This window comes from Gracilinanus agilis, chromosome 4, assembly GCF_016433145.1.
Source record: "Gracilinanus agilis isolate LMUSP501 chromosome 4, AgileGrace, whole genome shotgun sequence".
NCBI classification, from domain to species: Eukaryota; Metazoa; Chordata; class Mammalia; order Didelphimorphia; family Didelphidae; genus Gracilinanus; species Gracilinanus agilis.
The window spans coordinates 300,277,282-300,297,105 of record NC_058133.1 but is presented as its reverse complement, the minus strand read 5'-3'; the positions used below and the strand labels follow the sequence as shown (position 1 = coordinate 300,297,105).

General features: G+C 34.5%; 1 protein-coding gene across 1 annotated transcript in view; it reads left to right on the top strand.

Moving 5' to 3' along the window:
* The window catches only part of EYS (eyes shut homolog), a 1,520,124-nt gene that overhangs the window by 1,083,949 nt on the left and 416,351 nt on the right, over window positions 1–19,824 (top strand). Inside the window, exon 15 of the mRNA XM_044675358.1 lies at window positions 7,684–7,837. Within this exon, the coding sequence (XP_044531293.1) occupies window positions 7,684–7,837 (154 nt within the window). The remainder of the gene's footprint in view (window positions 1–7,683; window positions 7,838–19,824) is intronic.

Below are 19,824 nucleotides of genomic sequence, written 5' to 3'. Positions count from 1 at the left end.
CATTCCCCATGGTCAAACATCCTCCAGCAGATTATTCCATAAGAACATAGCTTTCATTCCTGAAACATGTCACCCTCTTAAAATTTGTTTTGCCCTGAAACAGATGGACATAACAAATTTGTGGTGCAATTAGGCCCCTGTAGTTTAAAAGGTGGCCCTTAACTTGACTGAGGGGATCATTTTCCTTGTTTAAATCATTATATTATGTGTTGGGGCAATTAAAAGGCAGAGGAGAAATTAAACCAGATGTTTCCTTTATGTTTTGTTGGCTTTGGCATGATTTTTCATTCCTGAACATTTGTATTTTGTCTCTTCTCAAATACTTTAGGAGATAAGGCAATAGTAATATCAGGCTGCTAAGCCAATGTCAGCTTTGAAATATATTCCTCTTTCAAAACTGCAGATGTATGTTTTCCCAGTCTGCCTCCACAACTAATTGAAGTTGAAAAGGAATAAAAGATAAAACTTGAGATCTTCGTGTGATGGTTATGGGGTAAAAAAAAATCCTTAGAAATGATAGTTTGGGATGGGGGAAGGCCCAGTGTGGGAGGGGGCAGGCATAAGAACCATAGTTGGGCTGAAAAGAATCGTCTTTTGTACTTGTCTCTGAACAAATTCTGGATTCTGGAACAAATTCAAAGAAGCTTCTAATAAAGCAAGAGAATCAGGATGAAACCATGGGGGAAAAAAGATACTTTAGGCACACTTAGAGAAAATGAACACTCTTCCCCAAGCTGCACCAATCTGGAGGTTTTGTCATGGGACATGTTACTATGGAGTTGGCTCCTCTCTGTGTGGTTTCTTTGAAAAGAAATAAGCATACCCTGTGGAAGTAGATGATCTTTGAGAATTTACAGCAGCCATTTGTCCAAGTCCCAGGAGGGAAATTACACGAGCAACTCCAGGCTGAGGACATGATTCAGTAGTAGCTTTTAATACAAGTGAATGTTAGTATTTAAACTGGAAGTTGAAAGTGTGAGACTCTTCCTCTATATTTTGTCCAGGTAGGAACTGGAAACCCTAAAGATTCTTATTGGATTTTCCCTTATTTGGGGAGAGAGAGTAGAGAAGAAAATGCAAGGCATATGAGCTATGAGTTCCTTAGAGATGCTTCTGGAGGAAAAGTTCGAATCTCAAATAATTATAATAGCTAGCATTTATATAGCTTTATTGTTTTTGAGACACTTCAGCCATTCCAACTCGTCTTCCCAACTTTGGGATTTTCTTGGCAAAGACAATGGAATTGTCTACCATTTCCTTCTCCAGCACATTTTACAGACAAAGAAACTGAGGTAGACAAGGTTAAGTGACTTGCCCAGAATCACACAGCTAGTAAATAACTGAAGCCAAATTTGAACTCAGAAAGATGGGTTTTCCTGGCTCTAGGACTGCTGCTCTGTCTACTGTGCCACTTAGCTGCCCTTTAAACAGCTTTAGTGTTGCCAAAAAACCCTCTTATTATTGCATGTTGATTTTAATAGTGGTACATTATTTACCATTCTCTTCAAAATAATTCCCAGAAGAATGACAAGAGAACTTCAGGCATGATGTTTCACTTCATCCAAAGCTGTTTGAATTTAGTTGAATCCCCAGATATTTTATTATGATCGAGAATAGATTTTGCTTACAAAAGCAGTAATGAACAAGGGTTAAGTTGCTTTTCAAAACTCTGATTTCTGTCTTGGCATGAGCCCTCCATCCCCATACACAAAATTTTTCAAAAGCTTATAATTTCATTAGCCAATTAAATGTTGGAGCACTTCAATGAACCCACATAAAAATAAGTTTTACTATAGTTTTGATTGTTGTTTGAAGATTTATGGTCCATTTGAAAGTCTATAGGCATATTCCACAAAACTGATTTCCATCTTCAAAGGAGGCACTAATTTTAGGGGCAATTAAAAGGTAGAATAAGTATGACTTTTCTCTCCGCAAGGGTCATCCATTCAACTTAAAGAAGGAGAGGGAGTGTAGTGCAGTAGACAGAGCATTCGATTTGGATTTCTGATTCTGTGACTCACTTCCTATGCAGTCTTTTAGCATGTCACATCAAATCTCTACATCTATCAGCTGTAGAATAATCATTTATAGGGTCCCTTGGAAGTACAAAACCTCAATTCCTCTAGCCAAGGCTATAGCTTCAATCTCTTTAATTGGATCATAGTGCAGTGGAAACGATGCTAAACCTGGAGTCAACTTGGACCCAAGTTTAAAATTCTCTCTGCTATTAATTATCTGTTTGACCTTAGATAAGTCCCTCCTCCTCTCTGGACCTCAGTTACCTCAGCTTAAGTAAAGAGTTTGGAGGAGATTACTTACTATGGTTCCTTTTAGCCCTAGCATTTGATCTCATGATCTGATCCACCAACTGTGAAAGTATAATCTCCATGCTTCAGAGATGGTCACAAAGTGGCAGCAAGGGACCTGTGGTTCCAAAAGAAACAGGGAAGTCAAGGAGGGGCCAGAGAAAAGTTGAGGGGAGCCATTATAATGTTGATGGTTCTGGAAAACTGCTACCAAAGCTATACTTCTCCTCCCACTGAACCATGCTAAGTCCTGGATATTTTGATGCTGAAATATTCTATTCTAACTAAATGTGTCTATTCATGGAATTTTGGAAAATTAAATCCAAAAAGGATCATAGAATTCATTTAAAATAGCCCCCTCTCAGTTTTTCAAATGAAAAAACTAAGGTCTGAAGAAGTTCAGTGACTTGCCCAAAGCCCCAGAGCTGGTTGGTGGCAGAACTGGGATGAGAAACTAGGGAATCTGACTCTTACTGTGATGATTTTTCTGTCACTTCATATTAATTTCAGAATATATCTTGAACTTCCAGTCTAGGCTTTTTTTGCACATTCTATTTCCCTCATTGGGAATGATTTTCTCCAATTTCCTCTGCCTATTCTATTCAGACTAATTTTTCAAGACTTAGTTCAAGTCAGTGGCATACCTTGCTTCTTCTGAAATCCTATAACATCTATTATCTGTACTCATCTGATACTTATATTGTCATATATTCTTCCTTATTCTTTTGTAACACAACTCAAAAGATTTCAGAGGCTCTTCATTCCAACTTGAATCCAGTCTAGAATCCCCTCTACTACAAGCCTAAAAATAGATATCCAAGCTCTGCTTGAAAAGTTCTAGAGTTGAGTCTCCACCACTTCCCAAAATTCTCATTCCACTTTGATATAAATCCAATTATTAGGGCAGTTTTCCTCAGATATGCCAAAATCTGCATTACATTTAGATCTTCCCTCCAGGAATAAGTAGAAGTTTAGTCCTTTTTTCATGTGGCAACCCTTTATTTATTTGAAGACAACAATAGGTCCCCTTCCCACCTTCCTTATCTCCTTACAAACAAGCTGATGTTGTCATCTTCTCAATCATGATTCTCATTTCTGAGTATGCTTCAGCTTGTCAATGTCCTAAATTGTGACTCCTAGAATTAAGCAGGTATGATTAAAACAGAGCAGGACACAATAGGACCAATGTCTCATTTTGGAGATTATTTTTTTCTTCATGTAGTCTAGGATAACATTTACTTGTTTAAATTTTATGTAGTATAGTTGACTCATACTGAGTTTGTGGTATACAGAAAAGGTTCTTTTTAACACTAAAATATTTTAAAATCTCATCACCTTACTAGATGGCACTTTTTTAAAACTACAGTTATTTCTTATTCTTTAAGTTCTCTTAAACAATGTTGAGGAACTCAAAAAAAGTTTCAAAATTAAAACTTTCTGCCTCTAAGCTATGAGGTTTCAGTTCCTCCCAGGCCTTGTCCACTTCTTATCAATTCTTTGTGGATAAGATTGAAATTATCTCCAATTCATCCAGTGCACATCTTGTTTGACATAATGGATTGCATGTCCTTGCCACAATTTGATTGTGAGCTTCCTGAGAACAAAAACTGTGTCTACTTAATTTGATTGTTTTCCAAGAACTTAGCATAGTACCTTGACATAGTAGGTGTTTAAACAAATAACTTATTGATGATTATGAAGATTATAAACCACTTTGTGATAAACAGTGATAGAAATGTTAAATCTTCTGACTTGATGCTCTCATCTATAAAATAGGGAGAATATCACTTGTTATGCTGTCACTGAGTTATTGTAAAGATTTAGCAAGATGACATATATAAAAGGCCTTTTTAAATGCTGAAGTTCTAAAGTATATATAATAAATCAAGGAAGAGAAAAAAGGCAGGGAAGCAGTTTAAAGAAGGATTAATGTGTAGGCCAAAAAGACATGAATTCAAGTTCCATATCTGAGATATTTTTCTTGTAAACTCGAGCAAGATACTTTTGGTCATTGCCTTTAAGACCTTAAATTGCCCAGAAGTTGCAAAAATGCTGTATTAAAGGGAGTTTTCTCTTTGGGAAGTTTCTATACCAGTGCTATCACAGCATCTGTCCCAAATTGCTAGCAAAACAGAAGTATATCTTCATTCCTAACTTATCAAATATCTATTTTTCAGTAGAACTGAAGGAGAAAGGATTTGCACACAACTATATAATAATGAGACCTCTGTGGTGTTTTCAGATCTTTGGCTAAAGAAAGAATAAGTTAAAATCCCTCCAAATCTGGAGCAGAGTTTTTCATAATCATGAAATGTGCATTCAGGGCTTCTTTTTCACTGGAACAATCTTGTTTTTAACTTAAAATGGCACATGAATATAACATTTAATATGAGAATGCACAGATCTATCTTGCTATTACAATTAGGCATAATTTGCTTGAGTAGCTCTTTTTTGACAATTGAAGATTTTGTGCTTTCTTCTAATTCTACTGATTGTCACTAATTTTCTATTCTTTATTCAAGATGTCAAAACAAATTGGGATGTTTTAATCACAAGGAACTGCACAAATGTCTTTACAAAGTTTAAGCTGTAAAACAAAGTACCCTTTGTGCTCTCTGACAGATCTCCTCCATTGTGCTCTTACAAGAACACAATCTTTCCAAGTCTTAGTTTTCAAGGATTATAGTATAGTAGGAAAAGTTATGAGAATCAGCAGACTTCTGGTCTTGTCCTGCTTCTGTCATTAGCTTTGTGACCTTGGAAAGCCACTTTATGTCTATTGGCTCCAGCTTCCTCATCTGTAAAATGAAAGAATTGGACTAGATAATCTCTAAGGACACATCTACCTCTAATCTTCCATGATCGTAGGAAAATCCATTAAACAAGATTTCTATATGAATACAAAATTACTGGCTGGAAAGGGAGTAAGGAGGAGAAGAAGTAAGCCAACCTGTAAGATTGATCCTCTGTTTCTTTTCACATAAAAGTAATTAGTATGTTTTATCACCCTATAGAAATAGTAAGTATCGGTTTGTCCATTTCCATATCTATAACCCAGGACATTTTCTAACTCTGTTGCTATGGGCAAGCCACTTAATTTCTTAGTCCTCACGGCACTTAATAAAAACATAATTTACAGCTAAAATATTGGCATGGAGGGAGTTTTAACACAGGGACTTCCCTGTTCTGTTGAAATTGTAGGAATATTGTGTGTGTGTGTGTGTGTGTGTGTGTGTGTGTGTGTGTAGTTTGTTTTTTTAAAAGAAAAACAGAGCAATAATTACAATCTCCTTCTCTGGCAAATTACCTTTAAAAAAAGGTTTCAGTGTAAATAAAATAGCAATAACAAGTTTTTGATAAGCACCTTTTATATGCCTGGCGCTGTGCTACCAGATTAAGAGTTAAAGATAAACACTTTAAACTACTTAGGTTCATACTAATAGAATTTTAGAGATTGGCTAGCCTGTCATTTAATCCAACCCTCTCATTTCACAGATGGAAAAATTGAAGACTGGCAAGATGAAGTGACATAGTCACCCCAGTAGTTAAGTGACCAAGTTAGGATTCTGTCTAATTTTGTTATATAAGTACAAAAAAATGCCACTTGCTAGAACAGTTACTGCTGACTATATTGGTCCTACTTCTAGTAGAGAAAATATAGAGGTTTAAACTGAATTTTTAATATTTTTGGATTTTCATTTTCAGTCCCTTTAAAAAGTAACATTTGAGAATCATTTGACAGGACAGCTAAGGTTCACACTAGGTTATTATTCTTCTAGTATCAGACTATCCATCTTTGTCATTGATTTCAGTGGTTGGACTTGCTCTAAAAATTATTCATTCTTGCATGGTGTGCTATACATCTTGGTTAATGTACATTATCAATCTTTAAGATATAGTTTCTGAATACTTCAAAATAATTCAAAATTTCATATACATGATATGCAAGTTCAGTAGAAGTTAATATTTATTCCCATTAAATTTTTGCCTCCTTCAATTTTATCAATAGTTCTAGTCTGCTAATATTTTTGAATCAGAATTCTGCCACCTAGTATCTTAACTATTTCCCCCAACTTCATATTTTCTTTTAAAGGAAGTTGTTTCTACCTTTATTCAAGTCATTGATAAAAAATGTTAACTAGTACAAGGTCAAACGCAGATCTCTTAGTACACTAGAATCTCCTCTAAAATTGTTATTTAACTATTTCCACATCCACCTTGTTGTACTGTTATTTTACTCACGTTTTTTTTTTCATCTTCTCCACAAGAATATCATGCCTTCATTCTAGGTATCTTCTCAAAAAAGGAAATGAAGTTTCTCTGACATCATTCATATAGATGAAACCATGCTAACTTTTAGAGATCGCTCTTTCCTTTTCAGATGCTCACAAACTATCTAATACCATGTTCTAGAATCTTTCTAAAAATATAAGTTAAACTCATTGACTTATCCTATGCAGAATCCACATTCTTCCATGTAATGCATAAATAGAAAGCAAAAATAGTTAAACTACTTGAGTGTTAAGTAAAGCAATTATCAGAACTGTCCTTCTAGCTCACTAATTTCTAAGAATGGCTTTAAAATTCCATCAAAGATTATGAAAACCTTTCCCATTGATTCCCACTATAAAAACAAAAAGTTTCTAATTTAATTTATGGGGAACAGACGTATATATGGTTTAAATTGATATAAATGTTTGCTTTTCCCTATTATCATTGAAATCTTGATATTAATTGATGTAAGTTAACCTAATTGTAGGTGAAGAATCTTCTTGGTGTGACAATAAGAAGGCTAGGTACATAAAAAGTAATTTTCATTTCATATGATGAAAATGTAACTTCCTTAAGGACAGAGGCTTATATTTTTCTCTTTCCATCCCCAGCAGAGTGCTTGGTAAATAATAATAATGGTAATAAATAATACTAATAAATGCTGTTGGTTTATTTTATGACAATTTATCTTTTGTTTATATGCTTTCCTACGATACAAAGAAAATCATCTTCTGATTGATTTCTTTGAGTAGGAAGGAAGACAATGTTGTCAAAAGGCAGTTGTTAATAATTATTTTTTGCATGCAATTACATACAAGAAGTTTTGGCTAGGAAATTAAATGTCTAAGCAATCAACCAGTTTATTAGTGGAAAGATTAATGAATGAATTATTCTGATATGCTGATGGATACAGAAGTGAGATATGTATTTTATTTCAAGTAAATCTCATCTGATACAAGTAAGGTTGACCAGTCAACAGTTTAAATATTTATCTTCTAAATTGGCATAGTAAGTATGATAAATAATATTGAAATAATGAGAAACCAAACATATCACTCTGAATGTATGTTGGTCATTGATGGTATTGAATTATGTGTCTTTAAAGCTGGTGAGAAGAATTTGGGAGAACCATTTCTTCATCTTTACCTTGTGGAAGGCATGCCTACAGTTGAGCTTGGATGCAGCAGCTCCCGGTGGATTCTGACTCTTTCTGCCAACTATAGCATCAATAAAGATGTGCTCCTCCCCATAACAGTAAGGTATGAATAAATTAGAAGTATAATACCTACTTACATTTCCCATATAAAACATATGTGCTCTCTCTCTGCATGAGTCATTGAAATTTGTGGAAATTGTTCCCTTTTCTACCAAAAGCCATTTAAAAATACTCTTACAAGACATTTTTTCCAAGGTGATAGATTTATATCCTGGTCTTTGATTGATTTGTATCTTGAATAAACTAATTATATTTCAAATCAGTCAACCTCTTTGAAAATTACTGTTGAATAGAGAAAAATGGAAAATGATGAATGATTCAGTTAAAACGAAAACCTTACTTGGTTTGAACAACAAAACACTCTTTAAAGCAATACAGAGCACATTATCTTATACCCAAAAAGTAGTATTGGCTATACAAAGAAAAATATTAAACTCTGCCCACCATTAAATAGAAATAGAGTTTGCTAAGGGTAATGATAGATATTCAAACTTGGAAGAGACTGGCCTAGAAAGAGGGCATTTCATGGTATTGACTATTTTAAAAGGACATTCTTGTGGAAAAGATAACTGATGTTGAAGTCAAGAGAATTGGGTTCAATTCCCACTTCACAAATTTATTAATATTATGCACATCAATACATAATTTAATCTCTGAGCCACTTTTTATTTCCTCTTCTATAAAATTGGACTGATACTACTTTTGTTACTTAATTCCAAAGGCAGTTGTGAGGAAAATGCTTTGTAAACCCTAAAGAACTATAATAGGGGCAACTGGTATGATTGATAATTATAATTGCATCTCAAGTCCATTTCCATTTCAAATTCCTTAATACCATGAGAATTATGCACTGAACAACTAGAAGACCTAAGTTCTAGTCTTGGATCTGCTTTCTCACTCAGGTCATTTTTAAAAACAGGTAAGTCAGAGAATGACTGCTATGCTTACAGCTTAGTGTTTTTTCTGATGAGTCATTGAGAAGGTGTGTGTGTGAATACCCTTTTGTGTAGTAGAAAGTGCTATTAGAAAAGGCAGCCCGGCATAGTGGGTGGTATAGTCAGTTTTGGAGTCAGGGAGACCTAGGTCCAAATCTTTCCTCTGGCACATATTGAATGTATGATTCAGAGCAAGTTATTTAATCTCTCAATGCCCTTATATAACCCTGTATGACTCAGTTCCAGATCAGGTGCCAATCTTCTGTAGTAGAGAAAGTTTATTTCCTGAATTTTGAAATAACAATGAAAATACAAAACAAGATAACCCTCTCCTAAGTGCTAGAAAAAATTAGTGGCATAATGATGTTTTTGAGATTGAATCTCTCTTGGTCATGGCATCATCAGGGGAAAAAAGTCATGTTTTAAAAGAAAAAAAAGGTGCCATAGTTGAGTTTCTGTGTGTAGAGAACCCAGGAGGCAATTCATCAATTTTGTATATTCGACAAAACGGGGCAGGTGAAGTTTAAACTTTTGAGCTCAAACTGAGTTTGCTCCATTTGTCAAGCTCAGTGAGCAGCTGCTCCCTTTCAGGCTGAAGTATATGGGGTTAACCCTGACTCCTGATCTTCAAGATCAGTAATTACAAAACATTTTTGTCACATACATCCCATTAGGAAAAATGTTTAAGCATTCACCCTTAACATATGTGTGTTTGTTTATTTCTTAATTATAAGCAGGTGCCACTGTGTGACTCATTCATTCTTACCCAAAATAAAAAGGAAAGAAAAGAGTGGTTGGGGGATCTAGGGGAATGGGCTCTTACTCATGGATCATTTATCTCAGAGCTCAAATCCTGTCCTCCAAGGGCACAATAACCACTAAATGATGGTGGAGTTGTTATGATGTAAATTAAAAGTAGGAAGAGGATTTTTCCAATAATACTCATTCCACTGCTGCTGTGGATGCCTGGCAGTTTAGCTATAAATGCCCTAAAAAGCTAATCACAATTACATAACAGTAGGCAGTGTTAAAATGTTGGGGGATAAAAGGTAAAAGGGTAGCTGTTTTGGTGCTGGAGACAAGAACCCCAGATTGATTTTTGCAGGAACTGCAAATTTAACCCACTTTCCTACCCTCCAAATAATTCATCATGTGCCTTCCTAATCACCCTTGAGAACCACCCTCTGCCCATGCATCCCCAACTCTGACTTTGGAGATCAAGAACAAGATGGTCTGTAGCTGTGGAAGGTTCCCACTCACCTCCACTGTCCTCTGATCGTGAGACAGCTGTATCCAAACAACTGAGGAGAGTGGCTTACACAGATCTGCTAAACTTTCCCCAAAAATATATAAATATGTATGCACACAGAATCAAGGAAATTGTATAAGTATATATGAGGCTAGACTGAAAATCTTGATTGTATCAACAGAATTTTAAGTGGTTAAATGAGAATCACTCATAATCCAAGAAAAAAAGTTAAAAATAATTTAGATATTTTTCATTATTTTTTCACAGTAAATGTGCCCTGATTATTATTAAAATCAAATCTGAGTAGTTCATATTGTCATCATCCATAAGATAAATTGGCATTATGAAGTAAATGCCTGGACTAATTCCACTGATAAAAATCCAGTTGTCGCCCATGCAGGATTTTGCAGTAATGAGATCCTGGTATGTGACCAAGAATGTCCTGGTAAATGTTAATGAATGGCTCCTCAGGGGTGAAAAAAAATCGCAGATAACACATTTTAAGTTTTAATCTGCATTATTAATTATTAACATCTTTTATTATTATTACTAATTTCTCTATCATTTTTTCAAGTTTGAACATTCACCAAAAATGAATTAATCCCTGATTTATAGTGTTTTCTGAATTCCAAAATGTAAATGCTCCCTCTTTAAAAATTTGTCACCTCTGGCTATCTTTTATGAGCTGCTTCCAGAATACACACTTATGAAATTCATCTGATTTGGGGAGAAGAAGAGGAGGAGAAATGGGAGATGAAGGGGAAAGAAAGAGTGAGGAGAAAAGGGAATGTTAACAGTAGCTAGTTTATAGGTTCTGTCTATGTAATTGCTATGTAACAGTTTGCCACATCTCTAGTAATGTCAATCTCTCACCTGCAGTGAATTAATCTATTTATTTTTGTAAATTAATCTAAAGTGAGCTATCTTGATTATAATGAGTAAGGGAAAATTCATATCTATCCATATATAATTAGGATCTGCTTCCCAGAAACTCTCTTCCCAGCATCCCACTTTCATTCTCACATTACATCCTTATGTTTTGGAGATAAAGCTTGTGTGTGATCCCATCCCTCTCACTCTTCTCAAAACACTGCTGGTGGAAGTGGGGTAAGGTGAAAGGCAGGAGAATTTTACTCAGGTGTTTTTAACTCAGGTTTTTACTTTTGTTCTTTTCATTTCTTCCATTTCAAATGATTATTAATAAACTTTATAAAATATAGTACTTGGAGTTATTGAATATTAATTTAAATTTTACATCCACTATATTTAGTTGTCCCAGACCACAATTCAAATCCCATGTAACCATCTATCAGGACACTAGGAGCTTCTTATGATCTGCTACGACCAGTTGTGACTTCTTAGACCAAAACTCCCTTCTCTGGCCACCACTCCCCAGTATCTATGGGCATCCCTATAAAATGTAATATTGAGATCAGAAAGTATCTTAGTTTCTCATTTGTATCCCCATTACCTAACGTAGAGAAGGCACTTAAATATATACTTGTTGATTGAATGATTGCCAGGTTTCATTCTAATTAACTTTGATAAACTGATAATTATATTTGTAAAAATAAATAAATAAACCATTGGTATATTTACTATCCTCTGTCCCACTCTAAGAAAAACTATTTCTCTATACCAGTATGTTTATTCTATATCAATAAGTATTTTAACTGATATGTGTCTCCATTTCTCCTTCAATATGAGTTTTTTCTTTTTCTTTCCTGAATGTTTAGGCATTTGGATGTGTGCCTTCATAAATATATCTTTTTTTCTGTGTATATTTCTCTTTGTTTCTTTGACTGTTTTGATCTTTATGCCTTTGGTTTCTACCTGCATATCCCTTTGGTCTATTCTCTCACCCCCACTCTTCTCTATCCCCCTTTTTCTGTCTCTATCTTCTAACTAGCCATAATAAAAATTTGTTTTTCTTTATTGTTATTATTTGTTGTATTCATGTGTTTCTGTTATTTATGTCCCAATTAGTTATTTTATGTTCTTATTCTTTTCTTAAATAGTCAATGAATAAAATAGTTTATTTTTCAGTTAAATTTGATTTCTTGTTAGTTCTATGATTTCAGTGGTTTAACTCCTGCTTCAACCAATGCAAATGGCAATATTTCTCTACTTTCTCATTCAGTATGATTCTTATGCGTTCCTATGATTTATTCATAGAAGATCCCCCAAATAAGGACTTAATAAAAGAAATACTAACTAAAGTTGCCCTTATGAGGCCCTTAAATGATTTTCTCTCTTCTTCTGCATCATTGGGTAACTAGCCTTAAATAAGAAAACAATGGTTCGACGACTTCCTGGTTAAGATGGGGGCTGAGTAAAAAGCAGCTGCTTAACCACTCCTAACCGAAACATATAGGACTCCTCAAGAAGACATAAAAACAAATCCAAATTTAAATCCAAATCCAAAAATAAATATGGATGTATCAGAAGTATGGTCCCATGATATGATATTACAGGAAAGGTAGAATCAAAACCATCTTTCCAGCCCTTGATTAATTGATTAATCCTTGGAGAGAAGGCACTGGTCTAGATGATCTGGTACATAATTATCAGAGACTAATTCTATGAATATAAAAATTTCCAGTATCCTTTTTGTGCCTCTATTTCCTCATTTTTAAATCAATGAGTTAAACTAAATTATCTCAAAGGTCCCTTTGAGCTCCATGAGTCTCCACTTCACTTTTTAAAATACTTTCAGCATTTAATAATATATGCTTTAAAATGATCATGTAAGAAATGATTCTCTTTCTTTCCAGTGTTTTTCCCTGACAAAGAATAAATCACTTAATATTTTCTGCTACAATGTCTGCATTCTTACCTAAAGAAATGTTAGGCAGAAGTAGACCAAACTTGAAAAAATTATTAGTGATGATTGAGGTTAATTTAGTCAGAAGAAAGAAGTTCTTCTCAAATGAAATGGGGCAGAGATCATAGTTCTACAGATGAATTGCTATTCATACTCATGCACAGTTTTTTCTTTCCTTTTTCTCTTTTATTTCAATAAATGTATAAAGAGATCACATGAAAGGAATTATTGGTTGTCATCTGGATTGTTCTCTTTGCAGGGCATTCAAAAGAGCTTAGTTTCTCTACTCCCCTCCTCCAAGTTTTCAAGTTTCTGGCATCTTTTTCTATTCCTTGCTATTAAAGAAAAAAATCCTGATTCTTTATCTGACCTTTGGTTTCCTAAAGGAGACCTATATATTTTAACTTTAAGATATCAAAAGTATTATCATGGACTCAGAAGGTTGTCATGTTGCCTAATCCATTGATCAATTCTCAGGTGATATGACACCTAAACAATTTAAAAGGAATGAGATCCCTCAGAACTATATGACACCTAAACAATTTAAAGGGATGAGATCCCTCAGAACTAAGTTAATTTTATATATATATATATTTTTTTTTTTTTGAGGGCAGGAACTCTCATTTCTGTCTTGGTATCCCAAGTACTAAGCATAGTGCAGCCACAATATTTCGCCTTACTAAACGCTAACTGATTGATTAAAATCATTATAGCTGATCCAAATACAGAATTTTGGCATTTGCAAACTGCTTCGCATGAATTCCTTCATTTCAGCTTCATAGTGGCCCTGTGACATAAGTATTACTATCCCCATCTTGTAAATGAAAAAAAACTGAGACTCCAAGTTTTAAGTCACTTGTCCATGGTCCCAGAGCTAGTGAATGTCAAGTGACAGGATTCAAACCCAGGTCTTCCCAACTTCAGCTTTCTTTTTACTATACTTCTGACACAAATATAATTATTAATTAATTACTGTTAATTAATTAATTCATACTGCTCTAGTTGTTGGGAAGTTTTTCCTGTTACTGACCCCAAATCTGTCCCTCCATAATTTCTAACTTATTGGTCTAGTTCTGTCCTGTGAGACAAAGTCTCATTTTTCTTCTACATGTCAAGTCTTTAAAAATTTAAAGACCATGACCTCTCTCAGCAGAGTGCTACAATGTTAATCAGAACTCACTGTCAAATTCTTCATCTGGCATATGATAAAAAAGTTCCAAGAATCTGATCCTAGTAGCTTCATGTAAAGGATGGAAAGAATTGTCATAGAGTTTTATTCCTGTCTTTATTGGTCCCCTGTCATTGCTTCCTCTCACCACCTCACGCCTTTCTGCTGCCATTCTCTCCTGCCTAACTTCTTTTTTTTCAACTCCAAGAAGATGGGAAGAACTAGGTAGAGACTAAAAGACTTGCATGATTCATATAGATTTTTGGTAACTAGGGAGTTAAAAGGAAGGCGCACCCCAGCAATAGAGTGTCCATGAGTGAGGTAGAAAAAAATAAGGAGAAAAATTATTGCCCTCTTTCATTTTCTGAAAATTTGTCTTGTTCTAACCTTTTCCATAAAAAGAATTTATCCTGGTAGAAATAATAGTTTACCTTATGTCATTAAAAATAATAACAATAAAATTTGAATCTTAAGCCCAAAAAGGTTTGGACCAAGAAATAGAGGGAAGAATCTTCACCAGAGTGCAAGTAGAGGAAGCCAAAGTTAGGGGGCACTCTGGGAGCAAAACACATTATAAGGATTCAATAAACATTGATTTATGATTTTTTGTATATAGAAGAATGTGTTAGAATCAGAGGAAAAGAAAACATTTATAAAAGATATGATTTATATCTTTATGGAGCTCATAATCTAAGAAACAGTAGTTTTCCCAAGAAGAGAGGAACTAGATTAAGTGATGGCTAACTAGAAATCTAATCCCACTTCAGATATTAACTAATTGTGGAACCCTTGAGCAAGCCACTGAACCCCATTTTGCATCAGTTTTCTCATTTGTAAAATAATGGAGTTGAAAGTGATGACCTTTAAGATTCTTTCTAGCTTGAACTTTATGATCCTATAACCCTTTGACTTAGAAGTAAGAAATCATACTTAAGTATTGTCTCTATCATTTATTAACTACATGGCCATAAATGTCACTTACTGTCTGAGCCTCTTGCCACCTTCTAAGAAATTTACTGACTAAACACAACTTCATGCTTGACTACTCCCAGACATAAGTTTGGGGCAAAATAACTGATAAAGTAGTACATTTTTATTCCTCAAGATCCCCAAGCTAGTAGAATCCTCCCTATGAGTTCTGAACATCATCCATTGCCACTCTCATTCACCCATTTTTCCCCTCTTTAAGTCAGGTCTAACCTGATTGAGTTCAGTAGAAAAAGGATACAGATATAAAAATAGGGATTAGGCATGTGATTCCATTGGTAGGGAGCCTTCCAAGTTAGGAAATTTCTCTCTACTTAATCACGTTGGCACTTCCCTTGAAACTTACAGTCCTTTAGATTGCGACCTTTTTGAGGGCATGATCTGTCTTTGGCCTTTTTTTTTTTTTATCACCAGTGCTTTATATCACTGTCCCTGGTACATAGTATATGCTTCATAAATGTCTATTGATTAATCGAATGAGTGTTCTAAAGAGTTGCTTGGACAATGAAAAATTTAGTGACTTGCTCAAGGTGACACATCCAGAATGTGTCAGAAGTACGACTTGAACCCCTAAGCCTAAGGGTGGCTTTCTATTCATTAAAATACACTGGATGTCACTATAGAATATTCTGCAGAAAGAATATGCCATGGAGAAAACAGGTGGGATGTTCCCTGCATCCATGAAATGAGTTATAAAGGCTACTAAATATTGTATTCTTCCTCTAATGAAGAAAATTCCTTGCACATAGATAGTATTACATGAAATATGGATTCTGTAGCTATAATCTAAACTCTCTGAAGCTGTATAATGGTAAGAACACACTTCTCGAAACAGATGGCACCTTTTGAACTCTGCTAAATCTAAAAAATGCTAATTTTTTACTAAATGCTGGCATGTCAATATGAAAACTATAAACTTCTAATTTTAAAAAGGCCAAATGACATAAATGTGTTTTTCGTTTCCATAGTTTTTTGCCCCCCTCTTCTTCCTATTTTGTTTCTTAGAAAAGAGAGGCAGAGGAGAAAAGAAATTATAGGAATACATATTTAGCAACACTTTACATCATTATGTATTATATAAGCTCAAATACAAATATACACATAATTTAGGTCACTTTTTTTTTACTTTTTTATTTCTTCTGGGTTACATGTCAATTCATTGCATTATAATTTTTAATATTTATTTTCTGACATTTTGCAATCCATATTCTCTCCCTTTCCCCTAAACCTTCCCCCGCTACAAGAAGGCAAGTAATATGATATAGGTTATACATATTTATCATATAACACACTTTTCCTGTTTGTCATGTTGTGAAACAAAACATATTGCTTAGACTAGAGAAAAATTCATGGAGGAAATAGAATGAAGAATGGTACATTTCAATCTATATTCAGACTCTGCTGCTCCTTCTATGGCAATAAATATCCTTTTTTGTCATGAGTCCCTTGGACTTGTCCTAAATCCTTACCTTGTTGATAATAGTTAAGTCATTCACAGTTGATCATCGTATATTGCTGCTGAAACTATGTATAATGTTTTCTTGGTTCTACTCAATTCACTTTGTATATGAGTTGTTCCAGGTTTGGTTTGTTTTTTTGTAATCATCTTATTTATCACTTCTTACGGCACAATAGTGTTCTTTTTCAATCATATACCACAACTTGTTCAGCCATTCCCAATTGATGGACATTCCTCCAGTTTCCTAATCTTTGCCACTGCTATAAATATTTTATAACATATAGTTTTTTTCCTTTTTCCTTGATCACCTTAGGAGATAAATCTAATAGTGATATTGCTGGGTCAAAAGATGTATATAGTTTTATAACTCTGAGTAAAATTACAGATTGCTCTCCAAAATGGTTGGATCAGTTCACAACTGCAACAACAAAGTATTAGTGTCCCTATTTTTCCACATCCCCTCCAATATTTTTCATCTTGCCCTTTTCTGATTTTAGCCAATCTGATGGGTATGAGACGATATCTCAGAGGTGTTTAATTTTCATTTCCCTAATCAATAAAGACTTAGAGCATTTTTTCGTATAGTTATATATGGCTTTCATTTTTTTCATCCAAAAACTGACTGTTCATGTCTTTTCACAATTTATCAGATGGAGAGTGGCTTGTATTCTTATACATTTGACCAAGTTCTCTTTAAGTTTTAGATATGAGACTTTTATCCAAGAAACTAACTACAAAATCTTTTCCCCAACTTATTGCTTTCCTTCAATTCAGTTAATTTCAAAGAGCATTTATTAAGCCCCTGTCTTATGTCAGGCACTATATGTAGCTCCAGGATTACAAAGACAAACCTGAGAAAATAACAGACAATAACTAGAGCAGGATGAGTTCACTTTCATAAGTACGTGACTTTCCCATTTGAGCAGAGTTCTGCACTGAACCTGTGAAGCATAGGTCTATAAATTGTTAAATATTCCCAAAGTTACTGGAGGCTTAAGAAAGAATGGGAAGCCCAACCCTATGCTCTGCCATGACATGTGTGACCTTGATTGAATGGGAAGAGGAAGGAAAAGGAGTTTTCCTTAGATTCCTACTTTGTGACAAGCTAAGATGCCAAACATTGAGCATTTTTTGAGCTAAACTGCCAAACATTCAAACTCTACTTCAGAGTACAACTGACCACATTACCCAACAGTCCTCTGAGGTAGGTATTTTTATTGTCGTCATTTTACAGTTGAGGAAATGAAGCAGGCAGAGATTAAATGGCACACACTGTAGTATGTGTCTGGGTCTAATTTTATCTCAGAATCTTCCTGACCCAAGGCTTCATCCACTGGGCCATCTTCCTGCCTGAGTAACTGAACCTCTAAGAACACCAGCATCTTTTTATGTAAAAAATCTAAAACTGACAGTATGTGGTCTTGATGGTCCCTTCTAACTTTAACATTTTATGATTCTATAATATTTTTAAAATTTCTAGGAAAACGGCAAAGTAAAACATCCTAGAGTATGGAACAGCCTTCCAAATGCATGGATGTAAGCATTTTACTCACTTCTTTTTAACAAAACCCTTTATAATCTAACTCTAATCTCTATTTCAAGGCTTCTCTCACACTACTCACTTGATGCACTTTATATTCCAGTCAAACCATCTTCCTTGCTATTGCTTGAACTCGTTATTCCATTTCCTATCTTCAATCCTTTGTACATCCTGCAAAAATGGATTCCCTCTTCATTTTCACCACTTTAAAGCTTCAGCTTCTATTTAGGCTCATCTAAGGTACTACAGAGAACTTGTCTTGATACCTCATCTCAAAATTGCTAGCAACCTCTCCTCGATCATCAATGAGGATTTATTAAGAGGCTAAAAAGAACTAGACTCTGTACTCGGTGCTAGGGATAACAAAGGAAAAACAGTCTCAAACAAATAAATAGTAATGAAGGAAAGAATATATTCATTATATCAGTATACAAAATACACACAAAACAGATACCTGAGCAGAGGGAAAATTAACAACTGAGGGGACCAGGAAAGGTCTCATGTTGAAGGAAATGCTTAGACGAGGTCTTAAAGGAAATTAAGGATTTTCAAGACATGTAGGGGGTGGAAAGGAGTACATTCTAAAAAGAGATACAGCTATTACAGTGCCCTGGAAACAGTAGATGGTGTGTTATGGGTGAAGAGTAGTAGCAAAACCAGTTTGTCAGGGCTGTCGAGCGTATGAAGGGGAATAATATGTAATTAAATACATTATCTTGTCTTATCATAAATTATTTTCTATTTATTTATATTTTTATATGTTCTATTCCAAAGGCACATGTTACACCCCTTGAGGGTAAAAACTGTTGTTATTGTTTTTGTATCCCCAGGGCCTAGCACAGTTCCTTGAACATAGGAGACATTTAATGAATTTTTGTTGAACTGAATTGACTGAGAAATGGAATACTCTTTCTAAACAAAGCATAGGCCATGTGATTGTGGGTCAAGGTTTAAACAAAATCTGATGAGATGATTCTGATTTGAATTAAGCTGACAAGAAAGTCAATCTAATTTTTAGTCCAATCTAATTTTTCCCCCCAAAGGTTTTCATCTCAAAATAGTCAAACTAGTTGTGTCTGTGGTAGGAGTTCCTTTTGTTTTGTTTTGTTTTGTTTTGCTTTTGCTGCACTGGTATGCAAAGCTGATTACATCTTTTTCCCTAGGATGGCTTAGGTGAAAGAATGCCTGTAGGACTATAATAGCATATTATGAGGACTTGAAATCAGTGAATGTGTGTTTGGATCTTGCCTCTATCATTTACTACATGTGTGGCATTGAGCAGATCACTTAATTTCACTGGGTCTCAGTTTTCCCACCTAAAATGAGGTTAGATTGTATATCCTCTATGGTTCTTTCCATCTCCAAGTCCACTTTGCCAAATATCTATATACATTTACCAACTTGAAAAAAACTCCTACTAGACAGAGTTCATCTCTCAGAAACTATCCGCTGCCTTTAACTCTCTCAATAACCCTCTACTATCCAGGGATTGTTAGCCTCTTTGTGAGTCATAAATTTTTTTGGCGGTCTGGTGATGCCTATGGACCTCTTCTCAGAATAATTCTTTTAAATACATAAATTAAAATGCATAAGATTGTTGAATGCTTAGAACAAAGTCTAGCATATAAGGGATACTTAATAAATCTTTGATGACTTTTGGTTGACTTGAGGAAACCATTTAAATATTTAATTTAATAATATTTAATTAGTATTTAATTTAAATATTATAAAAAGGTTTTTCATAGTATTTTAAAAATATTTTAAAGTAAATTCAGAGATTTCATATTGAGAACCCCTATCATAAAGGCTCTCTCTTCTCTGGGTTTTTATGACAGTACTCTCATCTGGTTTTCTTTCTATCTTTCTCT